This window comes from Phocoena sinus, chromosome 10, assembly GCF_008692025.1.
Source record: "Phocoena sinus isolate mPhoSin1 chromosome 10, mPhoSin1.pri, whole genome shotgun sequence".
Classification (NCBI taxonomy): Eukaryota; Metazoa; Chordata; class Mammalia; order Artiodactyla; family Phocoenidae; genus Phocoena; species Phocoena sinus.
The window spans coordinates 100363295-100390105 of record NC_045772.1 but is presented as its reverse complement, the minus strand read 5'-3'; the positions used below and the strand labels follow the sequence as shown (position 1 = coordinate 100390105).

General features: G+C 58.9%; 2 protein-coding genes across 2 annotated transcripts in view; one reads left to right on the top strand and one right to left on the bottom strand.

Annotated features, from left to right (window-relative positions):
* Window positions 1-3286, top strand: part of NINJ2 (ninjurin 2) — a 44689-nt gene extending 41403 nt beyond the window's left edge. The window contains exons 2-4 of the mRNA XM_032646100.1: window positions 1508-1739; window positions 2293-2477; window positions 2956-3286. Of these exons, the coding sequence (XP_032501991.1) occupies window positions 1508-1739; window positions 2293-2459 (399 nt within the window). The 3' untranslated portion in view covers window positions 2460-2477; window positions 2956-3286. The remainder of the gene's footprint in view (window positions 1-1507; window positions 1740-2292; window positions 2478-2955) is intronic.
* Window positions 3287-6110: 2824 nt separating this feature from the next.
* B4GALNT3 (beta-1,4-N-acetyl-galactosaminyltransferase 3) overlaps window positions 6111-26811 on the bottom strand; it is a 91478-nt gene continuing 70777 nt past the window's right edge. Inside the window, exons 4-20 of the mRNA XM_032647283.1 lie at window positions 20186-20281; window positions 19707-19797; window positions 19236-19336; window positions 18716-18783; window positions 17585-17663; window positions 17400-17466; window positions 15744-15887; window positions 14644-14753; window positions 13829-13929; window positions 13551-13612; window positions 12233-13028; window positions 10577-10896; window positions 9732-9885; window positions 9442-9514; window positions 8928-9081; window positions 8268-8394; window positions 6111-6603 (exon numbers count right to left, since the gene is read on the bottom strand). Of these exons, the coding sequence (XP_032503174.1) occupies window positions 6495-6603; window positions 8268-8394; window positions 8928-9081; window positions 9442-9514; window positions 9732-9885; window positions 10577-10896; window positions 12233-13028; window positions 13551-13612; window positions 13829-13929; window positions 14644-14753; window positions 15744-15887; window positions 17400-17466; window positions 17585-17663; window positions 18716-18783; window positions 19236-19336; window positions 19707-19797; window positions 20186-20281 (2652 nt within the window). The 3' untranslated portion in view covers window positions 6111-6494. The remainder of the gene's footprint in view (window positions 6604-8267; window positions 8395-8927; window positions 9082-9441; window positions 9515-9731; window positions 9886-10576; window positions 10897-12232; window positions 13029-13550; window positions 13613-13828; window positions 13930-14643; window positions 14754-15743; window positions 15888-17399; window positions 17467-17584; window positions 17664-18715; window positions 18784-19235; window positions 19337-19706; window positions 19798-20185; window positions 20282-26811) is intronic.

The window sequence follows — 26811 nt, the reverse complement described above, 5'->3', positions numbered from 1 at the left end:
ACACCACTAGAGGTTGGGATTTATGGTTTCGCCCACTGTTCATAATGCAACTTTTCAGAGAAGGAGGTCCCTCCCTGAAGCTTTCTTAGTAATTTCACAGTTTATCGGGTCTCGGACTTAGAGCCGGGTTGGGAAGGAGGAGAAAGTGCAAAGCTCGTCGCTATGGGCAAACTGGAGGTGGGGGGGGAACGGCGGCAAAGAAGCCCCAGCTCACAGCTGTGCCCGGCAGAGGCCTCTGCGTCGTGGGGAGAGCCGGGGGCTGCCCCGTGGACTCACTCTCCTTGTGAGGGCATTTTATACCCCGAACAAAGATTTGCCAGGTAAGCTAGGACCACAGGCTGTAGCCTCAGGGCCGACAGGGACAGTGTGGGCTTCGTGGGGTATTGGCCTTGGGATCCCTGGCCCTAACCAACCAGGCCAGCCAGCTCCAGACAAGCCCAGAATCCAAAAGGGGCAACCAGAGCTCTCTGAGACCTGCCCCATCCAACCACCCACGCACCCGCCCACTCAACAGACATCCCATCCAGGCTGTAGCATCTCCGAGACCTCCCTTCCTCTCCTTTCTCACCCCCATTCTCCTTCATTTCCTTGACAGCCTGACCCTAAATCAAGACCATAACCTTTCAACGGATCTCCCTGTCTCTGGGCCCTCATGAGCCGCTGCATCCCAGGCGCCATATACTAAATGAATCTCCCTAAAACCTACCCAGGTTCTCTTGAGTGACGGCAGGGTTGCCTACACCACCCAGTCTGAATTTCTTGGTCCAGCGCAGAGGCCCACACCACAGGCACTGCATCGTGACTCTCTCTTTTAGAGTGAGTAACTTCTCAAGAAGAAGAGCTTCGTTTTAATATTTCAAAATCAAATCAAATGTAAATTATGCTTCAATAAATTCTCACCGAAAAGTAATACAAAAACAAACGAAGAGCCTTTGGCCAGTATGTTTTGCTGTGTGCGTGCGTGTGGGCACACAGACGTGTACCCGAGCAGGGCTGCGGCTCCAGAGCTCCCCACGAGGGCCGGGTGGGACCCACAGGCAGCTCCTGTTCCATTTGTGAAGCTCTGCACCCCGCCTCGGGGCCGCATGGTTCTGGAAGAAGAGGTGCCTTTTCCTTCTCCAGCCAGGCCTCAGAGCCGAGACGCTTTCCTCTTGTAGGAAAAGAGCCGCCCAAGGCCAGGCCTGGCCCAGGTAAGATGGCGAATAAAATGAGGACTGCTCGTTTACAAGCAGCCCAGGCTCCTCCCTTTCGATGTTGAAGGTGTGAGGCAGAGCGACCCTCCATGAAATAGAAATTACAACACAGCATCATTTCCAAGTTCAAACGCACATAAGGGTTTTCTAGCCCACCTCTTGATTCTTTCAGACCACAGCACCGAGAAGGGGGTTACCTGCCCTCGTTTCCCACCTGGTGAGGGGAGACGTTTAAAACTCCACTCCTCTTCCCAGCCTCTCAACCACTTTCCTTCCGGAGCCTCCCAGGTAAGCCTGTGTTTTGTCCCCTACAGCCTGGGAACGCCAGCCCCAGGAGGAGCCCGCCCATCAACCTGAACCACTATGCCACCAAGAAGAGCGTGGCAGAGAGCATGCTGGACGTGGCCCTCTTTGTGTCTAACGCCACGCAGCTGAAAGCGGTGCTGGAGCAGGGGCCGTCCTCTCATCACTACACCACCCTCGTCACCCTCATCAGCATGTCTCTGCTTCTGCAGGTGGTCATTGGAATCCTCCTCATGGTCATTGGTGAGGAGCCCAGGCCTAGAGTTGGCCTCGGGGTGGGGGGGTGCCCCCCCGGTGGGAAGAAAAGCCCAAGTACCTCCCTGTCACACCCTGCATTTGCACAGGCCACCTTCTCAGCCACAAGCTGCTGTTAGACCTGTGCACCTTCAAATGCCCAAGTAACAACCACACAGTGCAGGCAGGCACCCTGTCCCACCTCCTGGTATCCCTTCTAGTGGCCACTCCATAATACCTGCTGAATGACTTGCTCACTAACTCATAGCAGCGTTCCTTTGAGCCTCTTGTGCGAGCGTGCATCCCTACTCTTAGAAGACCCAGTACAATTTTGCAAATCCTGGCTCTACTGAGTACCACGTGGAGAGCCCACACTGGTCAGTTGGGGAGAAAGCATCTCAGCACAATGGCTGCCACCTCCCTTGATCTCTGAGGGACCAGACTTTCTCTGGACTCTAGCAGCTGTGGTGGGGGAAGCTCCAGGCTGTGGCCACCGCCCACCCCCACCCCCCCCCCCCCCCCCCCCGGCAGACACTTACCTGCCACTCCCCCTTCTCCACAGCTCGACTGAACCTCAACGAGGTAGAAAAGCAGTGGCGACTAAACCAGCTCAACAATGCAGCCACTGCCTTGGTCTTCATCACCGTCGTCATCAACGTCTTCATCACGGCCTTCGGGGCACATAAGACTGGGTTCCTGGCTGCCAGGACCTCAAGGACCCCTCTCTGAACACAGCCTAGAAGGCAGGTGAGGGAGGATGGGAGGTCCCCAGGTGGCGCTCCTCACCTCTGGGGGTTTGGGCTGGGAGAGAGAGAGCCTTGCCAAGCAAAAGGGGAAGAATATAGACCTGGGGCAGGGACGGGCTCTTGGAGAAGAGCTTGGCTTGGGACTCCCCAAGGTCCCCTTGTGCTCTCTCTTCTTAGGCTGGGCTTCTCTCCAGCCTGGGCTGGGTGGAGGCTGTGGTTAGTGGGGGGAAGAGGGAGATGTGGGTTTTCTCTTTGGCACTGTCCAGCAGCCCATACAGCTCCAATCGTGGTCCACGGGCCAGCAGCGTCAACAAAACCACTGGGAACTGGCCGGCAGTGCAGAGCCTCAGGCCCCGCTTCAGATTCAGCTCTGAACCCGTACCTGCGTCCTGAGAAGCCTGCCAGGGCAATCATGGGACACTTAAGCCTGAGGCACTGGTCTGACCTGCCCTCCTCACCATCTCTCTGCTTCCCTACAGGTTCTGGGCCGGCCACTGCTTCCTGCTCTCTCCCTCGCTGATCTGCCAGGCTGATGGGCACAGTCCACAGACCCTGGGAGAGCTCCTGGAAGGGCAACGTAGATACCCTTGCTTCCTACCCTCGGCCCTGGAACAAAGATGGGCCCTTTTACCATCTTAAGTGAACTCACCTCGGCCTGGTGTCCTGAGCTCGGACTGGGGTACCACCCACCTTCCTCCTGGCAGCATCTCCTGTACCTCAGGCATGCATACCGAAGGCTGGGCCTGCCCAGCTTAAGGACTTTGGTTCTGACCCCACCCCATTCCTCCGCTCTGCTCCAGGCCTGTTTTCCCTTTCTGTGGGATGGAATGCTTTCTCTTTATAAAGGTTTCTGCAAATCCACTGTGAGTCAGTTTTTACGTCTTCAGCTGGGGAGGCTCAAGCACCCGGGCTGCTCTCTCCGTGTCCTAGAAACGGCTCAAAGGAGCAAGCCCTAGCTCGGAGGGAGAAGAGGCTTTTAAGTCATTCCCTCTCCTCTGGGTCCTGCTGAGGCAAATTTCCCGGCCGAGTGCCTTGGGCTAATTACCATCTTGCTGCATCAGTCATTTCTGGATTGGTGTGTGTACGCATGGTGCTTTTTGAGAACCTATAGGCTGCCCCAGCTTTCATAGCAGCATCTTCTCTTGGGCATGAGTTAGACCAAATATGACTAGGACAGTACCTTTGTACCTGTAAAGCAGCAACAGGGCACCCCAGCTCAAACAGAAATGACTTTTAGATTGTCTGCTCTTTTATTTTTATTTATTTATTTTAACATTTTATTTATTTATTTATTTGGCCGCGTCGGGTCTTAGTTGCGGCACGCAGGATCTTCATTGTGGCGCGCGGGCTGCTCTCTAGTTGTGGCACGCGGGCTCCGGAGCCCGTGGGCTCACTAGTTGCAGCACGTGGGCTTAGTTGCCCCGTGGCATGTGGGATCTTAGTTCCCCGACCAGGGATCGAACCCGCGTCCCCTGCGTTGCAAGGTGGATTCTTAACCACTGGACCACCCAGGAAGTCCCTATCTGCTCTTTTAGAATAAGCCACACCTCAGTTTCTCTCCACTGTTTACCCAGCCATCCTGTGTCCACCATCCTTTCTCAACTGAAACCACCAACCTCCGTGAATCTAGTGCTCACAAAATGCTCCTGACAGGAACCGGGTATGCCCCTTCAAGTAAACCACAGCCCAGGGAGGGCTGACCCCACCCCCCAGGCGGTGACGGGTGGAGGGTCCCTGGCACATCCATCAGAGGCTTGACAGCTGCAGGACGGTGACGTGAACCCTGGGCCCACCCCTCTCCCACCCTGATGGGCAAGAGGAAAACACAAGAGCGTTTTGTTTTCTGAGAAGATGCTGTATTCAATGCTTTCCCTCCCCCCCACCCTACACGTTTCCCTACAGAGCAGGGGCCATGCCAGGCCCTCTCCATTAAGGCAGGCGGTGTGGAGGTAACAAACATCAAACACAAGGCACTGGCTGGGGCAGAGCGGGTGATGGATCAGGCAGGGGAGGCTGGGCGGGCTCCTGTCGTCAGGAGGGGTGAAGCGGGAGGGCTGTCTGGGTAGATTCGGACCTTGCACGGCGATGCCCAGGGATACGAGCAGCCCCAGAAAGAAACCTGGCACCGCAGCCAGCCAACTGCAGCTCTCCCTACAGCCCTTTTCCCAAGGCACTGGAGCCTGAGCAGGGACCATAAAAAGCCACGGCCTGAGGGCAGATATGGCCTTGGTAAACCACAGTCTATGAATTGAAAAGTCTGTGTCCTTCCTGATTTCTTAAGAGGGAGGCAGGGATTCTCTTCAACCTCCAGAAGGTTCTCGAGGGGCTCCATTCTCCCATACGCCAAGTTCATGCTCTTGGTGAATGCAGGGCCCACCAAGCAGACCCAAGTAGACTTGGACTCCGCCACAGCACAGAGCCTGGGCCCAGCTGACTGGCCCCCTGGGCCCTGCTGCACCTCCCCCTATGCCCTTCCTCACAGACACTGGGCTTCGAGATGCAGTGTCCGACGCACCGCTGGTGAATCAGAGTAGCGGCAGAGGCAGCAGTAGTAGAAAAATCCCCAGCCATGAAGGCGTCTGGGATCATTAGTGCAAGATAAGTCTGTGATCGTAGGTGACAGAGAGGGTGCCCCAGACTACGAAGGTCAAGGGCTGTGTTCCCTGAAACAGCTTCACTTTTCATCCTCCGGCCCTGCTCCCTTCCACGTGAGGAAGTAGTTCAGAGCGATCCCCTCACCTCCCCAGACCTTCCCCCCGGGTCCCTGTTCCCTAGTTCCGGGTGTCTTCCTCCTCGTCTTCCCCACCGGGCCGGCCTGGGGCCCTCTCTGCAGGAGGGGGCTGGGCTGTGAGGACTCAAGCTGCCCACTTCCCTTCTCATCCCTTCCCGCTGGATCCCACCCCTCCTCTCGTCCTCTCCCGGCTCTGCTTCACATGGTCCCCAAGGCCCAGCTCACAGGCCGCTAGGACAGAAAGGGGCTTCTCGTCCCTGCCTTCCCCACCTTGCCCATGATACACGGCCTATTCACCCAACACCAGGGGGCCAGGAGCCCCCTGCCCATCGGTTCCCTGGCTCCCAACCCCCCGTGGCACCGGGAAGAGGATGCCAGTCTGGAGTTAGTGCCACCTGGAGGGTAAGGTTAATGCCCTAATTGGTGGCCAGCTGTTGGGTGGCCACCTGGGAGAGATATGCGTGTCCTGGAGCCACACGCCTGCGGGAGAGCTGAGAACGACTCCACGTGAGGCCAGCTCCCCGGTTACCAATCAGCTGTTGGTCAAGGACCGAGCGACGCACCTGTGGGTCTGAGGTATGCGGGGGCCCCCCTAAATGCACGACTCTGCCCCCTCACAGTCAATGCTGGATCTGGACAGGTACAGTTTTGGTTTTCTGTTAAAAAAATAAAAACCCCAGGGGCTTCCCTGGTGGCGCAGTGGTTGGGAGTCCGCCTGCCGATGCAGGGGACACGGGTTCGTGCCCCGGTCTGAGAAGATCCCACATGCCGCGGAGCGGCTGGGCCCGTGAGCCATGGCCGCTGAGCCTGCGCGTCCGGAGCCTGTCCTCCGCAACGGGAGAGGCCACAACAGTGAGAGGCCCGCGTAACGCATAAAAAAAAAATTAAAAAAAAATAAAAAAAATAAAAACCCCAATAAAATACGTCCAGTAGGAGAGCTTCCCAGTCCACGGCCACTGCCCCCTGAGGGGCCCAGGGTGGACGCTGGAAGGCACCTCCCGGTCAGGGTGGTGTCACCCAGGTAGGGCTTTCCTTCCTCAACCCGGTTCCGCTGCCCGTCCCAGGAGCTGTCCCATCTCTTTCCCATCTTCTGGCCCCAGAGGCCCAGAGGTGGGGAGAGGCCTTGGCCTCCTGCCATGGAGGATGGCTGCCGGCGCAGAGGGTGTCGGCTCGGAGGCCCCTCGGGCCCAGCGCGGCCCCTGCTCCCCTCCGGCAGCAAGCGGGCACTGGCCAGGCCACCGTGGTGCAAGGGCCGGGAGCGGTGGGTCCAGCGGGCCACCCCCGGGGTTACGGCGTCTGCATCTGACGGCGGTTCCACATGCCTCGCTTGGAATGGAAGTGATGGAAGAAATTCCGGAGGGAGAGACGCTCCACTTCCAGGCCTGCTTGGAGGATCCTGGGTGGGAAGGGGCGGGGTGAGCAACAGGTGCACAGAGGCGGGGGTGGGGAGGGGGCCCCTGAGGAGCCTGCCTTCCACGTCTCCGCCAGGCCCTGTCCCTGTCACCCTCTGTCTACTCCCCACGGGGCAGGGGAGCGGGTGGGGCAAGCAAAGAGAGCCAAAGGGCCTGGGCTGGAAGCCCAGCTCCGGACCTATGAGGCACGGCATCTTTCAGAGCCTCTCCCTCTAGAAAGGATAACGATGGGCTGGGTACGGCGAGGGTGAGGCGAGGACCAGTGATGATGATGGCGGCAGGGGTCGGGGGTGGAGGGTGGAGGCCACAGAGCAGACCTCGCCCATCCCTCCCCGCCCCCCTTTCCATATGCATGGCCTGTTGGGAGGCCTGAGCTTCCAGCAGGTGGAAATAACTGAAATTTGGAGCCGTTTCTCTCTCCTCGGGCTTCAGAGGAGGAAGGGAGGTCCAGAACTGGTCGAGGTCTGCCTCTTCGCAGCGGTGGGGGTAACACCAGCCTAGGCTTCTGTCCACCTTGGGGTCTGACTGACAGAGCTTTACGGGAGCTGCGTTATCTAATACAAGCTCCCTCACCCTCCCTCCTTTGCACCTTAAATTCCCTTAGTTTTGTCACCTTCCCTCCTGCCTGCTCTCTAGGGAAAAAACAAACAGACCAGGTTGTTAAGCCTCCAACAGTCATAGCTGTGAGATATGGGGCAAGTTGTTAACTTCTCCCCAAGACTCAGTTTTCTCATCTGGAGAACTGAGACAATCACACCTACCTCACAGAGGAATAAAGGAGGTGATGGATGTAAATCACCTGCCAAGTACAGGCGCCCAGTGATTGGTGGATGAGGAAGTGCACTGTCTCTCAGGAAGAAGAGTGTATCTTCCCTGTCAAGGTCCCCTCTCCCCCGGAGCCCCTGACCTTGCCTGTCCACCTCCTCTGGGCACTGTTCCAGCAATTACACCCTTTCTCTCTTGGATTTTTCCCCTCTCCCTCCTTTGCCCCCACCCCTCAAGCTCAAATCTCAAGGGATCATCTGCCTCCCCTTCCCTTCTCTTGGCAATAAATTCTTGAAGGAGGAATCTCAGACTAAGCCTCCACTTCCTTACCACCCACATGCTCTGAAATCCCCTTACCCTGGGGTCCCACCAGCCTGCTCTCTGCTGCAACCCTTCTTCCCACCGCTCCCTGCCGCCGGCTGGTCCTGCCTCTTCTTTACATACCACAGACCCTGTCCTCCTCCCCCAAACTCCCTTCTACCGGGTCCCAGGGACCCAGAACCTCCTGGATACCTGTTGCCCTTTAATGGTCCACACTGGCTCTTTTCCTGACCCTCTGCTGGGTCTCTTATTCACCGCCACAAGCTCAGCCTCCTCCCCAGCCGTGTTTTCCCGAGTGGGCAGGTGGGAGCCTTGCAGAGAACAGTACCACTCACATCCACACAGCTCGGAGCCTGTGTTCTTCTCCCCGACAGTCTGCCAGGCACCCACCACACCTGCCCTGTGACACAGGCAGAGGCAGTATCCCCTCCAATAGATCCAGTCTCGGCGAGGGAAGGAATCTGACCCCCAAGAGGCGGTGCTGGGCCTGGGGGGGATCTAGCCCTGCCCCCACCCAGGGCCCCTCCCCCAGGTCTCTCAGGTGCCCTCGCTCCCCACTCACCTGTCCAACAGCTCCCAGTCCTCTCCACCCCAGCGGTCTCGGAACTCCTTGGTGTTCATGCCCCCGATCCTGTCCAGGTCTGACTTGTAGATGCCGAGCAGCCCAAATCCATTCACCTCCCAGTAGCCTGTGGACAGACAAGCCCCAGATGAGCTGAACCAGGGCCAGGAGGACAGAGAAGGCTGAGGCTGAAAACTCTCATCTGCACGAGCGCCTTGCCTATTTGCCGGGGGGGAGGCCCCCGGAGCTAAGGTTCCGGGTCCTGGGAAGGCAGCAGTCCTACCAGGGAGGGACCGAGGGCCGGTGACAGCCCTACAGGAGGCTCTGACGGCAGCAGCCCCCGAGGGCACAGCCTTGCGCCGCTCCCTCTCCGGGTGGGGAATCTTCCTCCCATCTTTGTATCCTCACACAGCGCGCCGTCTGGCACATAGTAAGTGCTTAATAAAGGTCTGATGAACAAAAGAAGGGGAAGATGAGGCGGGAAATGCTCAGCCCTGGGGACACTTCTCTGCGGTCTGGCCAGCGGGGGGGTGGGCAGAGGAGCGGAAGGGGAGGGTGGGGGAGGGGTGCTGCCATTGTAGACACGAATATTTCCACCTCTGGGTTAAGAAGCAAGACAGAGAGGCCTTTCCTACCCTCCCCAGCCCAGGACAGGCTCACCCTCAGGCCACTGGGGAGTGGCGCCACAGTGCAGCCTCATGACCATGGGGGCGAAGGCCATCTTGCCCTCCACACAGTGCTTCCGGATGGTGTCGATGATTCCAGCTGGGAAGTGGATGTGGAGGTCACAGAGGAAGATGATGCTGTGCGGGTCCTGGGGACAGAGGTGGGAGGGTCAGCAGCCCCTACAGACCACGGCGAGGAGGCCAGGCCACTCTCTAGGGCAATCCTCAGGCTCTTTCCCATTTCAATGACTGACAAACTTGCGTGAAACAAATTGTTGGATGGGTTTCCAGGGTACTGGGCATCAGGGCACAGTTCTCACCATCAGAGAGGGAATCCCAACTCCTCCCCGACCTTTCACGGACTCCGAGGACCCCGCATGAACGCTCCCACCCTGGTACCGGCCCTGCGGCGCAGCAGAGGATCCTGTGTCCTCGTCCCTTCCTCCCCGAGGAGCCGGCCGTCTGTGCGTCTCTTCAGCAGCCTTAGTCACGTCTCTCAGGCAGCTTACCTTCACCAGGTCCACGCCAGCCTGAAGCCCAGCTGAGCGTTCGAAGTTCCCACTTAGCTTCATGTACTGGTAGCTGCGGGGAGAGCAGAGAGGGGCTGAGCCTCAGAACCCGGCTGTGGCAGTCCCAGGTGGAAGCTGGCAGGCAGAGAAGAGGTGGTGCGTGCACCTGGGATGCGCCCACGGGCAGGCGGGTGCGGCCTCCGGGAAAAGCTAGAGGCTGGGAATCAGGGAAGCTGGCGGGGCTTCAGGAAGAAGTGGCTCAGGCTGTGCCCTGCCGAGAACACCCTCACCTCCGCAGCCTGGACCTTCGCAGGGCCATCTCGACATCCATGTCCTCGCTGCTGTAGTCGGTGATGATGATGTTGAAGTGCGGGTCACCGGTGACAGCGAACAGGGTCTCCATGTCTCTGATGAACTGCTGCACCCAGCGCGCCTGGTTCTTTACTGCCCGGTGGGGCGGGCGGGGTGGGCGGGGAGAGAGAAGCAGAGGTAACGCAAAGGAGGGCACCTCCGCTCCCGGCTCCTGCGTGCTCAGGAGTCCCATCAGACTTTTGCTGAGGGTAATGTGGCTGCAGGAAAGGTCAGCAGAGCAGCGGGGGACGGAGGGTAGAGGGAGAGCTCACCATTACGGGGGCCTCTACACCCCCCCCCCCCCGCAGAGCCTCCCAGGGAGGGCTCTGCGGGGAGGGCTGGGGCTTGTCATCAGCTCATCATGGCTACCCTCCTGGGCTCTCACACTCAAACCCTCTAGCTGTCCATCTGACGGTCATCCTTCACGTTCTGTCTGACCCCACGGCTACACTCCTTGACAGGCTCCCCTCTTGCTATAAAAACCAGCCAGTCTGCCCTCCCTGTCACACTGCCCCAGGCCAGCAGCCCCGGCTGATTTTCACGTCCAACCCTGAATGCTGGGTCAGTAAGAAGAGCCGCTGGCCTATGAGTCGGCGTCCTTCCCAGCTGCAGCCCTGACTGCCCACGTGACCTCACACTAGTTACTTTTCTCCTGTGAGCCCGTTCCCCAAAGTGGCCTCTCTCACAAGTTCTTGTGGAATCACATCGGGGAACAGAGACCGGGTGCTCGTGATCACGTGAGGCCCCTGCTCCGCGGACAGCGCCCAGGGGACAGGAGGCTCACCCGGCACAACGAAGTGGACCACGGCGTGGTGGTTCCAGGAGAAGCCCTGGGGCCAGCACAGCTTGGGCTCCGGGGCCCGGGCACTCAGGACACGTCTCTGGCGGTCGTGTGGGCTCCACACCAGGCCTTGCAGGTTCCGGGCCTCGGCCTCTTCCCCACCAGCGGCATCGACGCCCTGCCTGCCACGCGTGGACACGAACTCCGAGAGCCGCACCAGGTGCTGGCCTCGTTCCAGCAGCTCAAGCTCCAGCAGGTAGCGGCCCCCATGGAGATGGTCCTGACGCTTCTCCACGTTCACGATGCGCCGCAGCTGGTACTTCCTGGCGGAAAGGGTGCGGGGCTTGGGTCACTCTCCTCGCATGTGGGAGCAGGGCCAGTCGTCAGGAGACCTTGGTCTTCGCCCAGCTTCACTGTTGGTTAACATGCTTGCACGATGCTTACCTGCTCCAGTGAGCACTGCTGCCATCTTTTAAAATGCACCTATTGGGGCCTCCCTGGTGGCGCAACTGGTTGAGAGTCCGCCTGCCGATGCAGGGGACATGGGTTCGTGCCCCGGTCCGGGAAGATCCCACATGCCGCGAAGCGGCTAGGCCCGTGAGCCATGGCCGCTGAGCCTGCGCGTCCGGAGCCTGTGCTCCGCAACGGGAGAGGCCACAACAGTGAGAGGCCCGCGTACCACAAAAACAAAACAAAACAAAAATGCACCTATTGGGCTTCCCTGGTGGCACAGTGGTTGAGAATCCGCCTGCCAATGCAGGGGACACGGGTTCAAGCCCTGGTCCGGGAAGATCCCACGTGCCATGGAGCAACTAAGCCCGTGCGCCACAACTACTGAGCCCGTGAGCCACAGCTACTGAAGCCCATGTGCCTAGAGCCTGTGCTCCGCAACAAGAGAAGCCACCGCAATGAGAAGCCCACGCACCAGAATGAAGAGTAGCCCCCGCTCGCGGCGACCAGAGAAAGCCTGCGCAGCAACAAAGACCCAACACAGCCAAAAATAAAATTAATTAATTAATTAAAAAAAAAATAAAAGCGATAAAAATGTTCTGGACTCATGTAGCGGTGGTGGCTGCATAATATCCTGGACACACTTGAGCGCCACTGAGCCGCAGCCCCAGAACGGGGGACCGAATGGCAGGTGCCTTTTTGTTTTTTTGTTTTTTTTTTTGCGGAGCGCAGGCTCCGGACGCGCAGGCTCAGCGGCCATAGCTCACGGGCCCAGCCGCTCCGCAGCCTGTGGGATCTTCCCGGACCGGGGCACGAACCTGTGTCCCCTGCATCGGCAGGTGGACTCTCAACCACTGCGCCACCAGGGAAGCCCGGTATGTGCCTTTTATCTCAACTAGAAAAATGTTGGTGAGTTGAATGAATGAATGAAAGAACAGAGCACTCATCCATGCCTTCTGCCCCCGCCCTTCCAGCCCACATCTGGGTCTCAAGGTGTCTTTTTAGCCCCAGTTTTGCCTGTCCCATCTCTTTACCAGCTCCCTCCCTGAGAGCCTTCCCAGTGTTCAGCCTGTGTCCTGGGCCAGGCCCCAGGAATCTCAGACCTTGCCTGATGGTGGGACCGAGACCTCTCAGGCACTCATCCTCCCAGGCGCCTGCGGCCAGGCCCCCTCCCCACCCCGCCCAGCCCACGAGAGCCCTTTACCTTACCCCCGGCTGCGCTGGTTAAGCTTCTTCAAGAAGACCCGCGTGACCTCGAGCGCCTCCTGCTCGGGAAGCAGCACGTTGCCGGACGTGTTACAGCTCAGGTCAATCCAGTCGGTCCGCAGGGCTTGGAAGTCGAGGTTGCCGGCACTGAAGGTCTGGTCCCAGTTCACCACCGGGTCGAACATGGACAGGTATTCCAACACCTCCCTCACCTCCTCCTCCTCTTCTTCCCCCTCGTCCTCTCCCTCCGCTCGTCCTTCCTGGCCAGCAGCTGCTGCCAACACCTCCTCCGCCTCCTTAGGCCAAGCCCTCCTGGGGTCCGGAGGCTCCATCCTGTCACCCCTTCTCTGCTTTGCAATGTATGACTCAACTTGATTCAGCCACTGGGACTGCCCCAGCGTCTTCCCGGGGCTGCCACCCGCGGGTCTGGGCCTCTTCACTGGAGGCGGGTGCCCTGCTGGGTGTCCCGGGGGCCACTTGTCAGGATGCCGTGGAGCCTGGTGGGGCTCGGGGTTGGGCTTCCTGGCCTTCTTCTCTGCTGGCTGGGCCGGGATGGCACTGGTCCTCGCTGGTAAGGGGGCCGTGGAGTCCTGCATGGGAGAGGGCACCACCAGGCCCTCCTGGGGCCGAACCAGAAGCCTCCGCAGGCTTCGGAGGCGGCGGTTGGTGGCGTCCCGCCCGGGGGCCGTTGGGGGCCGTTGCTTCCCCTCTGGTGTCCTGGCGTTCTGGCCGTCAGGGGCAGGGGTGTCCTCTGCCGCTTCTCCGTACTGGGAATCTTCTAGAAGGCCTTCCTCGGAACCTGCTGTCAACAACAACCATCCCTCGCGTGGGGTTTCAACCTCTCCCCAACAAGATCCACGAGACGGCTGAGGACCAGAGGGTGAGCCAGCGGGGGTCCCTGGCGAGGCCTGCACTGGGCCCGGGGTGAGTTACTCAACCTCAGCTAAAGCCAGGGTCTCCCTCTTCCAGAGGGTTGTTGTCAAGAGTGAGTGACACGAAGGACAGAAAGCACCAGCCGGGGCCTGGCACATGCAGGGACCCAGCAGATAGCCCCACTTAGTCCCCAGCACTGCAAGGAGAGAGGCCACAGGAAGACGGTGCTTCTGCACAGCAGGGCTTCCCTAATGATGGGCCGGGGGAGCGAGGCCCTCGGACAGTTCAGGTAGCGTCCCCCATGGCCCTTCGTCCTCTACGTGCGCCTTGGAAAGGAAGAGGGGGGAGAAGGGCTCCTCCCCCCACCCTTGGGGCTGGGGGGAAGGGCTGTGGGGTTTGCATTCTAAACTCCTGTGGCGGGAGGGGCGGCTCGGCTGTCACTCTGTACCTGGCTGCTCCGGCCCCTGCTTCGGAGGCTGGTCAATCTTGATGTAGTCCTGAAAGTTGAGCCTGCAGGAGTGAGGGAGGCTGGCATGGGCACCCTGCAGGCCATGGCGGGGGCGGGAGGGGCGGCCTGAGGTCACGCCCGGCCAGGGGTGCAGGGGGGGAGGCTGCGTGTGTGCTTGTGTGAAGCGCCCAGGAAGCGCCAAGGCTCCTTGGTGGAGGGTCTCTGTGGCCCTTCTGGTCCAGGCAGCCCTCCCGGCTCCTGCCCCATCAGTGTCTCACCTGTCCTGGTAGTAGGAGTTTTCCTGGTAGAAGCACTTATTATGGGTCTCCATGTGGCTCAGGCGGGTGTAGTCATTGGGGTAAACGAAGGACAAGTGAACCTGGAGGCGGAGAGCAGGGCTGCTGTGGACACAGCATCTGGTTTCCACCCCACCCCTGACGTGCCCTCCCCTGGGCTCTAGACTGAACGTGCCCGAGTCAAGCTCCCCGTGTGCACATCCCAGTCTCCTGCCCTGGCTCGTTCTCCACAGCTGCAGCCGAGGCCACCCCTCCACCCGGCCCCTCCTGCGGCCTTCCCTCTCCTGCCACCTCCCACAGTCCCGAGACAACCCCTGTTACTCCCTGCACTGTCTTTTGCCCCCTTTCAACATAGCTCGAGGCCTCGGCCACCAAAAGCCTTCTCAGCCCTGCCCCACGGCTGCCCCCAGCCTCTCCCGCCGTCACCTCTGGACCCAGGGGCGCAGCAGGATCCTGCCCCTGGGGCTTCCGTGCGGGCTAGGGGTTCTCTAAAGCGGAGCTCCACCTCACCAGCACCTTGTCTATAAGTTTAATAAATACCGCCACCCTCGGGGCGGAGGGTGGGAGGCCTCAGCCAGCCCTCCCCGCACGGCTCCGGGCTCCGCAGGGCAGCCCATCCGGGCCCCGCAGGGCAGCCCATCCGGGCCGGGCACAGCGAAATGCCGGTTCTCTGGGCCCCAGGAGGCATCCCACCCCCTGGCGTGTGGAGTGGGGAGGAGGGGCCAGCCTCTGCAGTCCCGGCAACGGGTAGCGAGCCCCCTCCCACGCCTGTCCCTGCCGCCTGGCCCGAGACTTACAAACCGGAGTCCCTGGTAGCGCTGCAGACGAAGCCCGTCCACCAGGTAGCTGGGCTTGTAGGGACAGTCGGGCAGGACGCGGCGGAGCTGGGACCTGGGGATCAGTGGCACTGGGACAGAAGGAGGAGGAGTGAGGTTGAGTGAGGGAGCCTGAAACAGGCTGGCTCACAGCCACAAAGCCTCCAGGCTGCGGGGCGAGGGCTGGATCTGCGGCCCCAAGCCCACACATTTCCGTATTCACTAGTGGCAGCATCCAGCCCGGCAGCTGAGGCCACCAAGCGGAGGCTGCCACCACTCCTGGGGGTGGGGGTGGCTTCCAGGGGCAGCTGGAGGCAGAGCGCTCGCAGGCGGTGCCTGATTCGAGGTACAGGACAGTTCTGGGATCGCTGTGCAGGGCCAGTCCCAAAACAGGTTCAGGAACTCCCAGTGAGGCCGAGAAGCCTCCCCCTAGTGCAGTGCCAGTAACTGAATTCCCTTCCGGTTGTCATGGCGGGGACAGGGCTGGAAGGGGACACTTTGTCGTCTTTTTTTTTTTTTTGCGGTACGTGGGCCTCTCACCGCCGTGGCCTCTCCCACCGCGGAGCACAGGCTCCGGACGCGCAGGCTCAGCGGCCATGGCCCACGGGCCCAGCCGCTCCGCAGAACGTGGGATCCTCCCGGACCGGGGCACGAACCACCGTCCCCTGCATTGGCAGGCGGACTCCCAACCACCGCGCCACCAGGGAAGCCCTGTCGTCTTTTAAAATGTAAACACTCTGGACAGCTTACGACTCCTACACCTTAGTGGGGACGTACTTCTCTCACTGGACAGCAAGAGCTAGAATCCAGTAAGAAACCGATATACGTGATTGCAGAGGGCACACCTGGGTTCTGGCTCTATTTCTTGTCCTTTAATATTTGCTCTGTAATGCTTTGTACAATTGCAAAGCTGTACATCTATATTTTTGTACCTTTCTGTATGCATGTTATATTTCATACAAGTAAAAGAAAAGAGTCTCTGATTTGGGGATATTGCGGTAGCACAGAGGCCTCCTCCTCGACATCCGTGGACCTGGCAGCGCGTCCCCCGGCCAGAGGTCAAGTCCGCAGTGAGTTCGTACCTCGATAGAGGGTGTCCCGAGGGTCGGGCCGCAGCATGTCGGCCAGGGGCTGCTCATCACTGGGAAGAGGGTCTGGGGAGCCTGCATGGCTGGCTGCTGTCTGCGGGATGTGGCCCACCTCATCCATCCTCAGGACTGTCTCATCTGGGCCCAGGGAGGAAAGAACAGAGGGCAGCTGTGACTCCAAGAGAAAGTCAGCCCAGAAGCCAGTCCCCTGGCTCCTGGAGGGGCCAGGAAGGGGCCGACTGAAGGCTTCCGTATCCCCAGGCTGGTACAGTATGTGATGCGCTCAATCCCGCTTGCCCCCAACCCTGCCTCCACAACCTGTGGTCTCCCCTGGACCCCCTCCACCAGCCCCAGGGCCAGCACACACCACAGTTTTGTGTGAGTTGGAAAAAGCCACCTCTTCCTCAAAATGTGTTACCTGCTATCTGCTGGAAATTCATCATTAGAAGTCTGTTTATTTAACAAACACAGGAAGGGCACTTACTAAATAATAAGCCAGGCGCTGATCCAAGCATCTTACAAATATCAACGCATTTAATCCTCAGAGCTGCTGTGGCTTATGTACTATTATCATCATTCCCACTTTACAGACAAGGAACTTGGGCAAAGGGAAGCAAAGTCACGTGCCTGAGATCACACAAAAGCTGAGTGAACCCAGGCCTGTGTCTCAGCCTCTCCAGCAGACAAGCCCAGGCCCAGCAAGGAGGGAGCCCCTAGGCTTCCAGCACCCACCCCTCACCTCCCTCTGGGGGTCTGGTGTTCAAGACTACTTGTCCCCTATCTGACCAGCCCCGGGGGCTGGCTGCTTGTCTCTGCTCTCTGCTTCCTGAGATCATCTGCCGTGGCCCCAGATAAGAGCTCGGTTACCTCTGGCCCATCTCACTGGCTTCTTACATGAATTGGCCTCGGGCTTCCTTTTTCTTGGTTCACACTCAATCTATGGATTCCAATCTCCCTTCCTCTTCTGGCACCAACTGGCCCTTCTGCCCTGACCTCCTGCTTCGGTCACCGGCAGCCTCCCCCGACCCCTCTCGCCCCTTCCTCACTGCCGCCCTCTCCTGTGAACCAGACCTTCCGTTCCGCTCTCCCTCCTGCCCTCCGTGCAAACGCTCTTCCCACCGTCTCCCGGTCTCCTCCAGACCCACCTTCCCTTCCTTGCCAGGGCTTCTGCTCTGCCAGCTCCTCCTATACCTGGGCCCACACGGCCCACCTGCCGGTGGTGACTTCTCAGTGGGGCCTCCAGGCAGGGGTAAATCATAAGCAACAACAAGTATACTCGGGGAGTCCACTGACTGCAGCCTGAGAGAGGTGAGAACGCTTCCTCTCCTCTGGCCACAGCCGTGCGAGAACCATGGCGGCTCATCTGCAATAGGGACTGGCCTCCCTCAGAGGCTTTTCATCTGGAGTGAGCGTCCTGGTCTCTGGACCCCCTTGAAATCATACAGACAACACCGTGTGGAGGGCTCGGAGAGGTTCCAGAAGGCGCTCGCAGGTCACCGGCCCCCCGGGAGCTAAGGACCTCTGACGATAGCACCCCTTCAGGCTCTGCTCCTTGGTCCAGACCCTCCACACCTCGTTCCAAGCAGCCCTCCCAGCCCCGCCAAGCCAGCCCCACCTCGGCCCGTCCCCAGGCTGGGGCAGGACACTCACTTGTGAAGAGGGACAGGGAAGCGGAGTCAATGATGCTGAACTTGGCGCCGGGGTCATTCCGTCGCCACTGGGAGAGGAGAGAGGGTGGACGCGGCAGGTTGGAGGTGGCTGATTTGGAACAGGGCTCAGGGGCCTGGGCAGAGGGGCGGCCAGGCACAGAGGCAGAGGAGACCTCGGGGGCTCACCGCGACTTCCACGTGGTCGGTGCCCTGGTCGTTCTGCTTGTGTAGCACCTCGAAGTAGTACCTGCGGGCGGCTGACAGGCTGGCGGGAGAGGGCAGGGAACAGGGGGCTGTCTCCCAGGCCCCCACGCCGCCTGAGCCCCCTCCCAGCGCCACACACGCCCCGTCCCTCCCTCCCTGCTCCTGGTCCCAGGGACCTGCTGGTGAGCAGCTGGGTCAGAACCCCCATCACCGCTTACTGACAGGGCGGCCTCAGTCTTCCCTCCCGTGAGATGGGATAACAACAGCTCTAACCTCCCAGGATACTCAGCTCTCTGTTAACCCTCAGAGAGCTGTTCCTATGTGGAGGCACCGTGCTAAGTGCTTTATACACATGAACTCACGTAATCCCTGTTTGCAGGTAAGAACCCTGAGGCGCAGAAAATTTGGGGAATTTGCCCAAAGTCCCCAGGTAATAAGGGGCGCAGCTGGGGTTTGGACCCAGGCAGCCTGGCTTTAGAGCCCTCATCCTCGGCTGCTGTGCAGAGTCACACGGGAAGTGGTGACCTCGGGGGCTGGCACGGCCAGTGCTCTGTGCAAGTTGTACTGTCTCGCTACCATCAACACCAGCACCAGCACCTTCAAGCCAACACGTGTTCTCGCCAGTGTGTGCGGGCCACCAGGTGGCGCTCTGGGGCTGGGATGGTTCCCATCCCAGCCACTCCAGGCCTTCCCTCCAGCCTGCCCAGGGGCCCCCACCATTCGGAACTTTCTGCAGCTCAGAAAGAGCAGCGGTGGTCCAGCTGTGGACCCTGCAGGGATGGAGAAATCGGGCAAGCAAGGGCGGGAAGAAAGGAGACCCATTCTGTTTTCCAGTCCTGAGTGCGTCTGAACAGCTGTGTGACCCTCATTAAGTCACAGCTCTCTCTGGGCCTCAGTTCCTCATCTTTAAAGTGAGGAAGGATGGGCCAGGTGGTCTCTAATCAAAGACTTGGTTTACCTGAATGCACGTGGCCCTGGCTCGCTGAACCTCTGTGATGGGGCGGCGGGGGGGGGAAGTGCCCCCCGGGCCCAGGCCCCGGCCCTGAGCTGGCCTCTCGGCACCTGACGGAGGCTGGGGTTTCTGCCATTCCTGTCACCACACTCCCTACTCACCTCACTGGCCTGGACATTTGACTCCGAAATTTCCCGAACTCTCCAGGGGCAGTCCACTCTTTTCCAGTCTGGAGGTGTGGGGAGCAAGGGAAGAGAAGGGCGGACACAAAGGCAAACTATGGAGGGTGGGAAGTGGCGAGTGAGGGGACACAGGCAGAAGGAGAGAGGAGGCGAGTGGGAGGAGGGAGGAGGGGAGATGGGGAGGGTGGGAAGGGACACGGGACCACTCGGGCAGTAACTCCCCTTCCCCGCACGCCCCTCCCCCAGCAGCCGGCGCCCACCGCGTGAACCCTCGGCATCAGGACCAGAGCGCCCAGGATGGGTGTGGCCCAGTCCTGAGTCTTCCCGGGGTCTGCTCCCGGCCACACCCAGTCCATCCCTCTGTCAGATGGGAGGCGGCGGGGGAGAATGCTGCTTTTCATGCCTCTCCCCTGGCTGTCACACCAGACTGTCCTGATGGAGACAGGTGACCTGGCTCCCGGGGGCAGTGGGAGGGCCCATGGGGCCGTGGGGACCCTACCTTGCCGACGCTGGCCAGCAGCTGCAGGCCTGAGACCTGGTCGTCATGGCTCAGCCAGAATTCTGCGTTGTCGTCGGCAGCGATGGCAAACTGGATCTCCCCTGGGCATGAGGGCAGTTTCCAGGTGAGAGCAGGACGGGCCTCCACATAGCGGGTTCTCATGTCTCAGGCTAAGTCCTCTTTGGGGGCTTGCTGCTGGGCTCCCCTCTTTGTAAAGTGCGGGTCTCTACACCCTGGGAGACCCCGTGGAGATGGAGACTTGCAGGGAGGGACCAGCTAGTTCCAGACCCTTCAAGTCAGGGCGTGAAGTGGCCGCCTGGGGGCCTGCGTGAGGCCTCACCACGGCCAAACTCTCCCACTCCCCTGAGGGTGGGCTAACAGGGTCCAGCTGACCCAGGGCAGGCGATGTGCTCCGGGCACCCTGAGAACTCGGGCAGGAAGGGGAACAGCGGGACCCGGGGCTGGCCTCACCGTCGCTGAAGGGGTGCAGGTAGCCAAAGATGCGGAGGCCGTAGTTGGTCCACTTGGGGGACACGGCCAGCTTCCTCAGGGTTGTGCGGATCTGTGCCGGGAAACCAGAGGGGGATCATTACCCGGAAGAGGGAAGAGGGAAGTGAAGAGGCTGGTCTGCTCAGGGCTGGCGGGAGGACGAGGAGGGCGGGAGGCAGGCGGACCCGCCTCCCGCTCCCACTTGCTTCTTTATCCAGGTGACCTGCAACAGTGCACAGCCCCACAACTGTATGTGGCGGCCTCCTGGGTAAACTATATTGCCGAGGAAATCCCTGGGAAGGGAACAAGGGAGACACTGTGGGCGTTAGAAGGGGGTCCACAGGATAAAGGAAAAGAAACGAACCAGAACAAAAGCAAGGGAAGGTGAGGAAGACAGAAGCGGGGTGCAGGCGTGAGCGCCAGGAGCGGGGCAGGAGGGCAGCGGGGGAGGAGGCACTCACGTGTGGGTACAGGGGGAAGTGGAGGTCCCTCCGCAGCTGCTGCATGGAGCTGCCGCACCAGTCTTCAAACACGTGCAGGTTGACGCGGCCCCGGAACTGCACGGGGCAGGGACAGGGTGTGAGCGTGAGATGGGGCCGGCCTGCAGCCCCAGCCCAAGCGCTCCTCACTGTTGAAGGTCATGGTCCACGCCAGTCCCGCTCCCATCCTCAGCACCCATGGCTGCCTGGGGAACCTCATCCCCGTGGCCTGGCCCTGAGGCCTGGGGCTGTTTTTCTGTCCTTGCACGTGTCCACACGCCCACATGCATGTACACGCACATATACACACTTCCGGCTCTTTCCATGCAGGAAGTGGGCTGGTCTGCATCCCCCAGGCAGGGGGAGTAACAGCCAGGACAGAATGGCAGGAGGGAGGTGCCAGGCTGGGGCTTCAGCCGGACCCGCTCTCCCTCCCCTACTGCCTCGTAAGAGGACACCCGCACAGCTGTCTGGGTGAAACCTCATCCACCCGTGGTCTTCGTGCTACTGGCTGCCCTTGTGGGGAAGCAGCTGGCAAAGCTGCAGGAGGTCTGGGGGCCCCAACGGCAGAAGGGCTCTGACGGCTCTCCTGGGAGCTCAGAGCCTCAGCTGCCCAGGCCTCTGCTGGGATGCCCACCAGGTGCCTGGGCCTTCGGGGCAAACCTGGGAAGGTAGGAGCAAGGAGGTACCTGCCTCCCCTTCTCGGCTGTGGGGCTGGTGGGCACGGGACTGAGCTTGGAGGCCTGGAGCACAGGGCCCCCCTTGGAGGGGAGGGGAGGGCAAGGGCAGCAGACTGGACCCTGAGTGGGTGGAAGGGTGGGGAGTCGGAGAGGGGAGGGGGGTGGGAACAAGGTCTCAAATTATCCTGACAAAGGGCTTCAGATCACCCCATCTCAGCCCTTCCCCACTCCCTGCACCCCTCCCCAGCTTAATCACCAGGTTGTGGGAAGTGGGCCCCAATCAGGCCACACAAACAGGCCCTGCCCTTCCCACCGTCATCCGAGCCGCCCTTAAGGAAGACAGAGGAGAAAGGGACACCCAGACTGGAAGCCCAGATAGAAGGGCTGCACCAAGAGATCCGCAGGGAGGGATGACGGGGGAGAGAAGGGGCCGGGGAGGGCCCACTGACAGGACTGTCCCTTCCCCATGCGGAGAGCCCGTCACCCCGTCCCCTCAGCAACTTGGTTCTTCCCGGGACCGGGACCGCGGGTAGCAGCCGTCGCTCCCCAGAATATGAGTGGGGGGCTGGGACGGGTGGGAGAGAGAATATGGGCTGGGTAGGTGGGGGTCGGGCTAGGGCTTCTTGGAATGAAAGAATGGGGACATTGTGTTACTTCTGGGGAAATTCCTAAGTCCCTTTTACAAGACTCAGTTGTCTCCCCCATGCCCCTCCCGGGAGACTCGCCCCCAGAAGTCTGCTGTGCTCAGCCAGGAGGCCAGAAGCTACAAGGGCTTGGGCAGGGAAAGGAGGAAGGAGCTGGGCTAGCCCCCCACCTGCCCCTCAGGGCCCTGCTTAGGTAGCGGCAGAGGAAACCCAAGCAGGGGGAGGACTGTCCACATCCCCGGGGGCTAGGCCCTGACTCAGCACACGGCCAGCCCCCCAACCATGCTCCACCTGCCCTCAGGCTGTAGGAGGGGATGGACACCATCCCCGAGGGACCAGTGGGCACCTTCTTCCTCCCCAGGCCCTGACTGGTGACCCCCACCACCACCCCGGGGCCCGTGTCCCTCCAAGCTTTGGAGACTTTGTGTCGGGCAGGGACATGGGACTCTGGCTTGTCGGCACTGCCCTCTGCCCCCTCTCTCCACTGTCCAGCAGAGCTAAGGCCCAGGGAAGAGTACTGGTTACTCCCACACCCAGAACACGCCCACGGCCAAAGACGGATTGGAAACTTCTGCCTACAAGCAGTGGAGAAAATACCTGTTGAACCCTCTCATTTTATTTTTTATTTCTTTCTATTTTTTGGCCACGCCACACAGCATGCGGGATCTTAGCTCCCTGACCAGGGATCGAACCTGCGCCCCCTGCAGTGGAAGCGCAGAGTCCCAACCACGGGACCACCAAGGAAGTCCCCTGAACCCTCTCATTTTAGAGGTGAGAATATTGAGGCCCAGAGAGGTAAACTGAGCCCCTCAGGACACACAGCAATGAACCCTGTGGAAGTGGGAGGGCTTCTGGGGGTGCGGATGCAGCCTGGTGGGTGCTCACCCACCACGTCCACTGCCTTCCACCCACCACAGGGTCCCTGCCAGGCCTCGCTGGGCTCACAGAGCCTCCCGACCGGATGGAGGCATCTCCCACCACTGACTCCTCACGCTGCCTGTAGAACTGTCTTTCTAAAGACAGATCTGATCACGCCACTCTGCCAGTTCACACCTCCGAGGGTTCCCAGAGGCTTCTGGACAAAACCTCACCCTGCCTTCCCAGCCTCACCTCACCACACTCCCGGCCATACCTACACCCAGCGCACACGCCTCTGCCTTTGCAAATGCTGCTTCCAGCTTGGAAGGCCCTTTCCTTTCCTTTCTTCCCCACCCGGCAAACTCCAGCTCACCCTTCAAGGTTCTTTTCAAATCTCTCTCCCTAGGCTTCTGCAACTTCCCCAGGCAGAGTTCCAGCTCCCTCCTGTGGGTTCCCTGCACATCTTAATGATCTGAGTGAACACATGCTTGGAGAAGCTAAGTCTGGAACCATATGTTCCTTCATTTATCCTATAAGCATCAAGTGTCTGCTTTGTACCAGTGATGACGCAAAGATGAAAAGGGTTCCTCAGAGGAGAGAGACATGCAGACAAACGAGCCACCTGTGCCAGGGCTACTGCAGAGGCTGAGATGCAGAGGGTACGAAGGCGAGGCGGCGAGGTCCACCTCCAGGAGGGGTGAGCAGCCCAGCACGGGTGTGAGCACAGACCATGCTGCTGCTTGGCCAGCCCGAGACCAGCACACCTGGCTGGACCACGGGACTTCCACCCAGCAGGACAGTGAGGTCACCAGTTCCTACACACCGGACTCCCGTTCAGAGTTTCTAGCACCCGAGCTACTATTTTTTCTTTTTTAATAAATTTATTTATTTTTGGCTGTGTTGGGTCTTCATTGCTGCACATGGGCTTTCTCTAGTTGCGGTAATCGGGGGCTGCTCATTGCGGTAGCTTCTCTTGTTGTGGAGCACGGGTTCTAGGCGCCGCAGGCTTCAGTAGTTGTGGCACGTGGGCTCAGTAGTTGTGGCTCGCAGGCCCTAGAGCGCAGGCTCAGTAGTTGTGGCGCACGGGCTTAGTTGCTCCGCGGCACGGGGGATCTTCCCGGATCAGGGCTTGAACCCGTGTCCCCTGCACTGGCAGGCGGATTCTCAACCACTGCATCACCAGGGAAGCCCACCCGAGCCACTCGATTCCTGTTCACACCTGCCCCTTGAGGGAGCTCCCACTGGGAATCCAGGGGGTCCCAGCTCCAAGAGGATAAGAGGTGGCTCTAGATTTGGAAGACAGGGCCCGAGGCCCGTCTGGTGAAATTCTGATGGAGGGAATTATCCCCATTGGAACAGATGGTTTGTAATTGAACTGTGGTGTCACTTGTGTCTCCCCACGGTGACAACGTGTATGATGGTGGTGGTTCAGGGCCCTGAATAAAGGGCAGCCTGATCCGCTCTGAAACCCGTACAGAAACGTTCACGGCAGCTTTATTCCCAAGAGCCGAAAGAAGAAACAACCCAAATACGCATCTGTCGAGGATAATAAAATGTGGTCCATCCACACAGTGGAAGATTATTCAGCAAAAAAATGAACACAGTTCTGATATACACGCTGCCACATGGATGGGCCTCGAAAACTTAATGCCACGTGAGAGAAGCCAGACACAAAAGGCCACACAGAGCGTACGATTCCCTTTATATGAAGTGTCCGGACCAGGCAGGTCTAGAGAGACGGTAGATCAGTGCTTGCTGGGGGCTGGGGGCCGGGGGGTAGTGAAGGGGTGATGGCCAACAGGGGAGCGGGTTCCTTAGTGGTGAGGAAGATGTTCTAAATTGAAAGCGATGGATGCACGACTCTATGAATATACTAAAAGCTACTGAACTGTACCCGTGAAATGGGTGAATTATATGGTATATGAACTATATCTCAATGAAACTGTTTGAGAAAAAAGCGGGGGGAGCCTGAGAAGGGGAATCAAGGTGCCAGCCCTCCTCTCAGGAGAGAGACGCCACCTCACCAAGCCCGCAGGACGTCACCCATGGACTCTGACTTGCTTTGATCTGATTCTGCGTTCACCAAATTTCCTTCTTATAATTATTCTGGTTTTCTGGGGGTAGCGGCCTGAGCAGCAGTGTCTGGTCAGTGGACCGTATACTGACTGCTAAGTGAATAAACTGGCACTGAGGTTTGTTAATTGGTGGAGTTTGCTAGTCAGTGTCTTATGATCTGGGCCGACAGGGACAAGTCTTTGAGAGCGGTTACCCCATGAAGCCCAGCCCACCAGCCGTCCACTCCCGGTCTCACAGGGAGTGGACTAAGCCTGCTGCACTTGAGAGCAACTGCTGGCCTCGGAGACGCTGAGCTGCCGGCCAAGGGCTGGGGCGGGGAGACGGTCAAGGGAGAGACCACGGTCAGCCTTCCCGTGTTCTGTCCGTGCTCACCGGCAGGGCAGGGCTGCAGGAGCTACGCCACCTTGGGGGAGTGACTGAGTCAACCCCTCTGGAGCCATCGCCAGGAAAGGGGCAATAACAGTGCAGCTAGCAGATGTTCAATAAATGACATGTGTCCTTCACCTGAGCACTTCCTGCTGAAACCGTATGTCAAAAGGCAGGAGACAGGTAAGGAGAGGGGAACCGAGGTCCCCACGACGGGCTGGAGGAGAGGGCACCACTGCAGCTGGCAGACGGCATGTGCTAGTTATTTAAACATTCAGGGCCTAATTATCCTTGCCGGTAAGATAAGGAGACTGGATCAGCGATTCCCTGAAGATCCATGAAGACTGTAATGAGGATTTTATAAGCCGCTTTTTGTTTTCTTTTGGCCACGCCGCGTGGCTTGTGGAACCTTAGTTCCCCGACCAGGGATTGCACCCCGGCCCTCGGCAGTGAGGGCCCACTGGACCGCCAGGGAATTCCCTATAAGCCACTTTTAATAATAAAAGGACAAAGTCAGTGGAAATCAGGCATTTACCACCAAAAGGCTAAACACACTTACTAAAAGATCAACTATTTCTTTAAAAAGTCAATCCTATTTTAATCACTATTTACTATTTGTCACTGCTGTCATGGAGATATATACGTATATATCTCCATCCTTGATTGGACAAAAAAGGTAAGAAAACTAATGATTAATAAATGCAGATTATTATGTAGTTATAATCTTTCAAAATCATTGGTTCATTAAGAAAAATGATCCAGGGACTTCCCTGGCGGTCCAGTGGTTAGGACTCCGCGTTTCCACTGCAGGGGGCACGGGTTTGATTCCTGGGGAACTAAGATCCTGAGAGGCGAGGCCAAAAATAAATAAGTAAATAATCCAGCTGGCCTCAAAGGACAGAAGGCTGGATCGCTGGACCAATGGTTTTCACAATGCCATTTCCAGGTGGGGCGGGGCAGGGCCTAATTACCTGATGATATCACCTGGTACAGGTGTGCCGGTGTTGTAATCCATCCTCTCTCAGGGTTTAAACAGAGGCAATTTCACGGTGTAGATAACCCACCATCATATTTTGTATGACACCGCATCCTTCACGCCCGCCCCACGGCAAATGGGTGGACTGGAAATAAAATCACCCAGGTGGAAGAGGTCAACCTGTGACAGGTGTGGACGAGATGACGGGCTGGCTGACAGCACCCAGCCAAGAAAGGCTTGGACAAGTTGCACGATACAAAACCTAAATTTAAAACGTTCACCCCCAAAGCACCACGCTGCTCTGGAGTCTCTGCACAAGCTTTTACTCAAGGTGCTCTTGCGTATGTGATTAACCCCGAGCCTCTGCTTCTTCACTGAAAGAAAAATAATCTGTCAAACCCTATGTAACCAAAGGTACGATGACGCTTTCATTCACACGTTTAACTGCTTCCTATAAAAGTTTTCTAGGGCTGCCCTGGTGGCGCAGTGGTTGAGAGTCCGCCTGCCGATGCGGGGGACGCGGGTTCGTGCCCCGGTCCGGGAGGATCCTGCATGCCGCGGAGCGGCTGTGCCCGTGAGCCATGGCCGCTGAGCCTGCGCGTCCGGAGCCTGTGCTCCGCAACGGGAGAGGCCACAGCGGTGAGAGGCCCGCGTACCGCAAAAAAAAAAAAAAAAAAAAAAAAAAAAAAATGTCTAAAGCGGAGTTTCCTAGTATATGTCCCTTAGATCACTGGTTTCACAGAATATTAATGGTTCGCGGGAAACGGTAGTTCTGGAGGCAAATAAGTTTGGTACGTGCTGAGCTAACAAACCAAGTCAAACAGATGACCGCAGAACTCAGAGCCTTTCATGTGCTAATGTGTATTTCCAGGGAGTGGATGTCTATAGATCTGAAACCGAATTTAACAATGGATTCCATTCTGCCTGGAATATCTTATGGGATTTAATGGTCCATGAAAGTTTGGGAAGCCGAATTTTATAACTGGGGATTAACATGGACATGAAAGT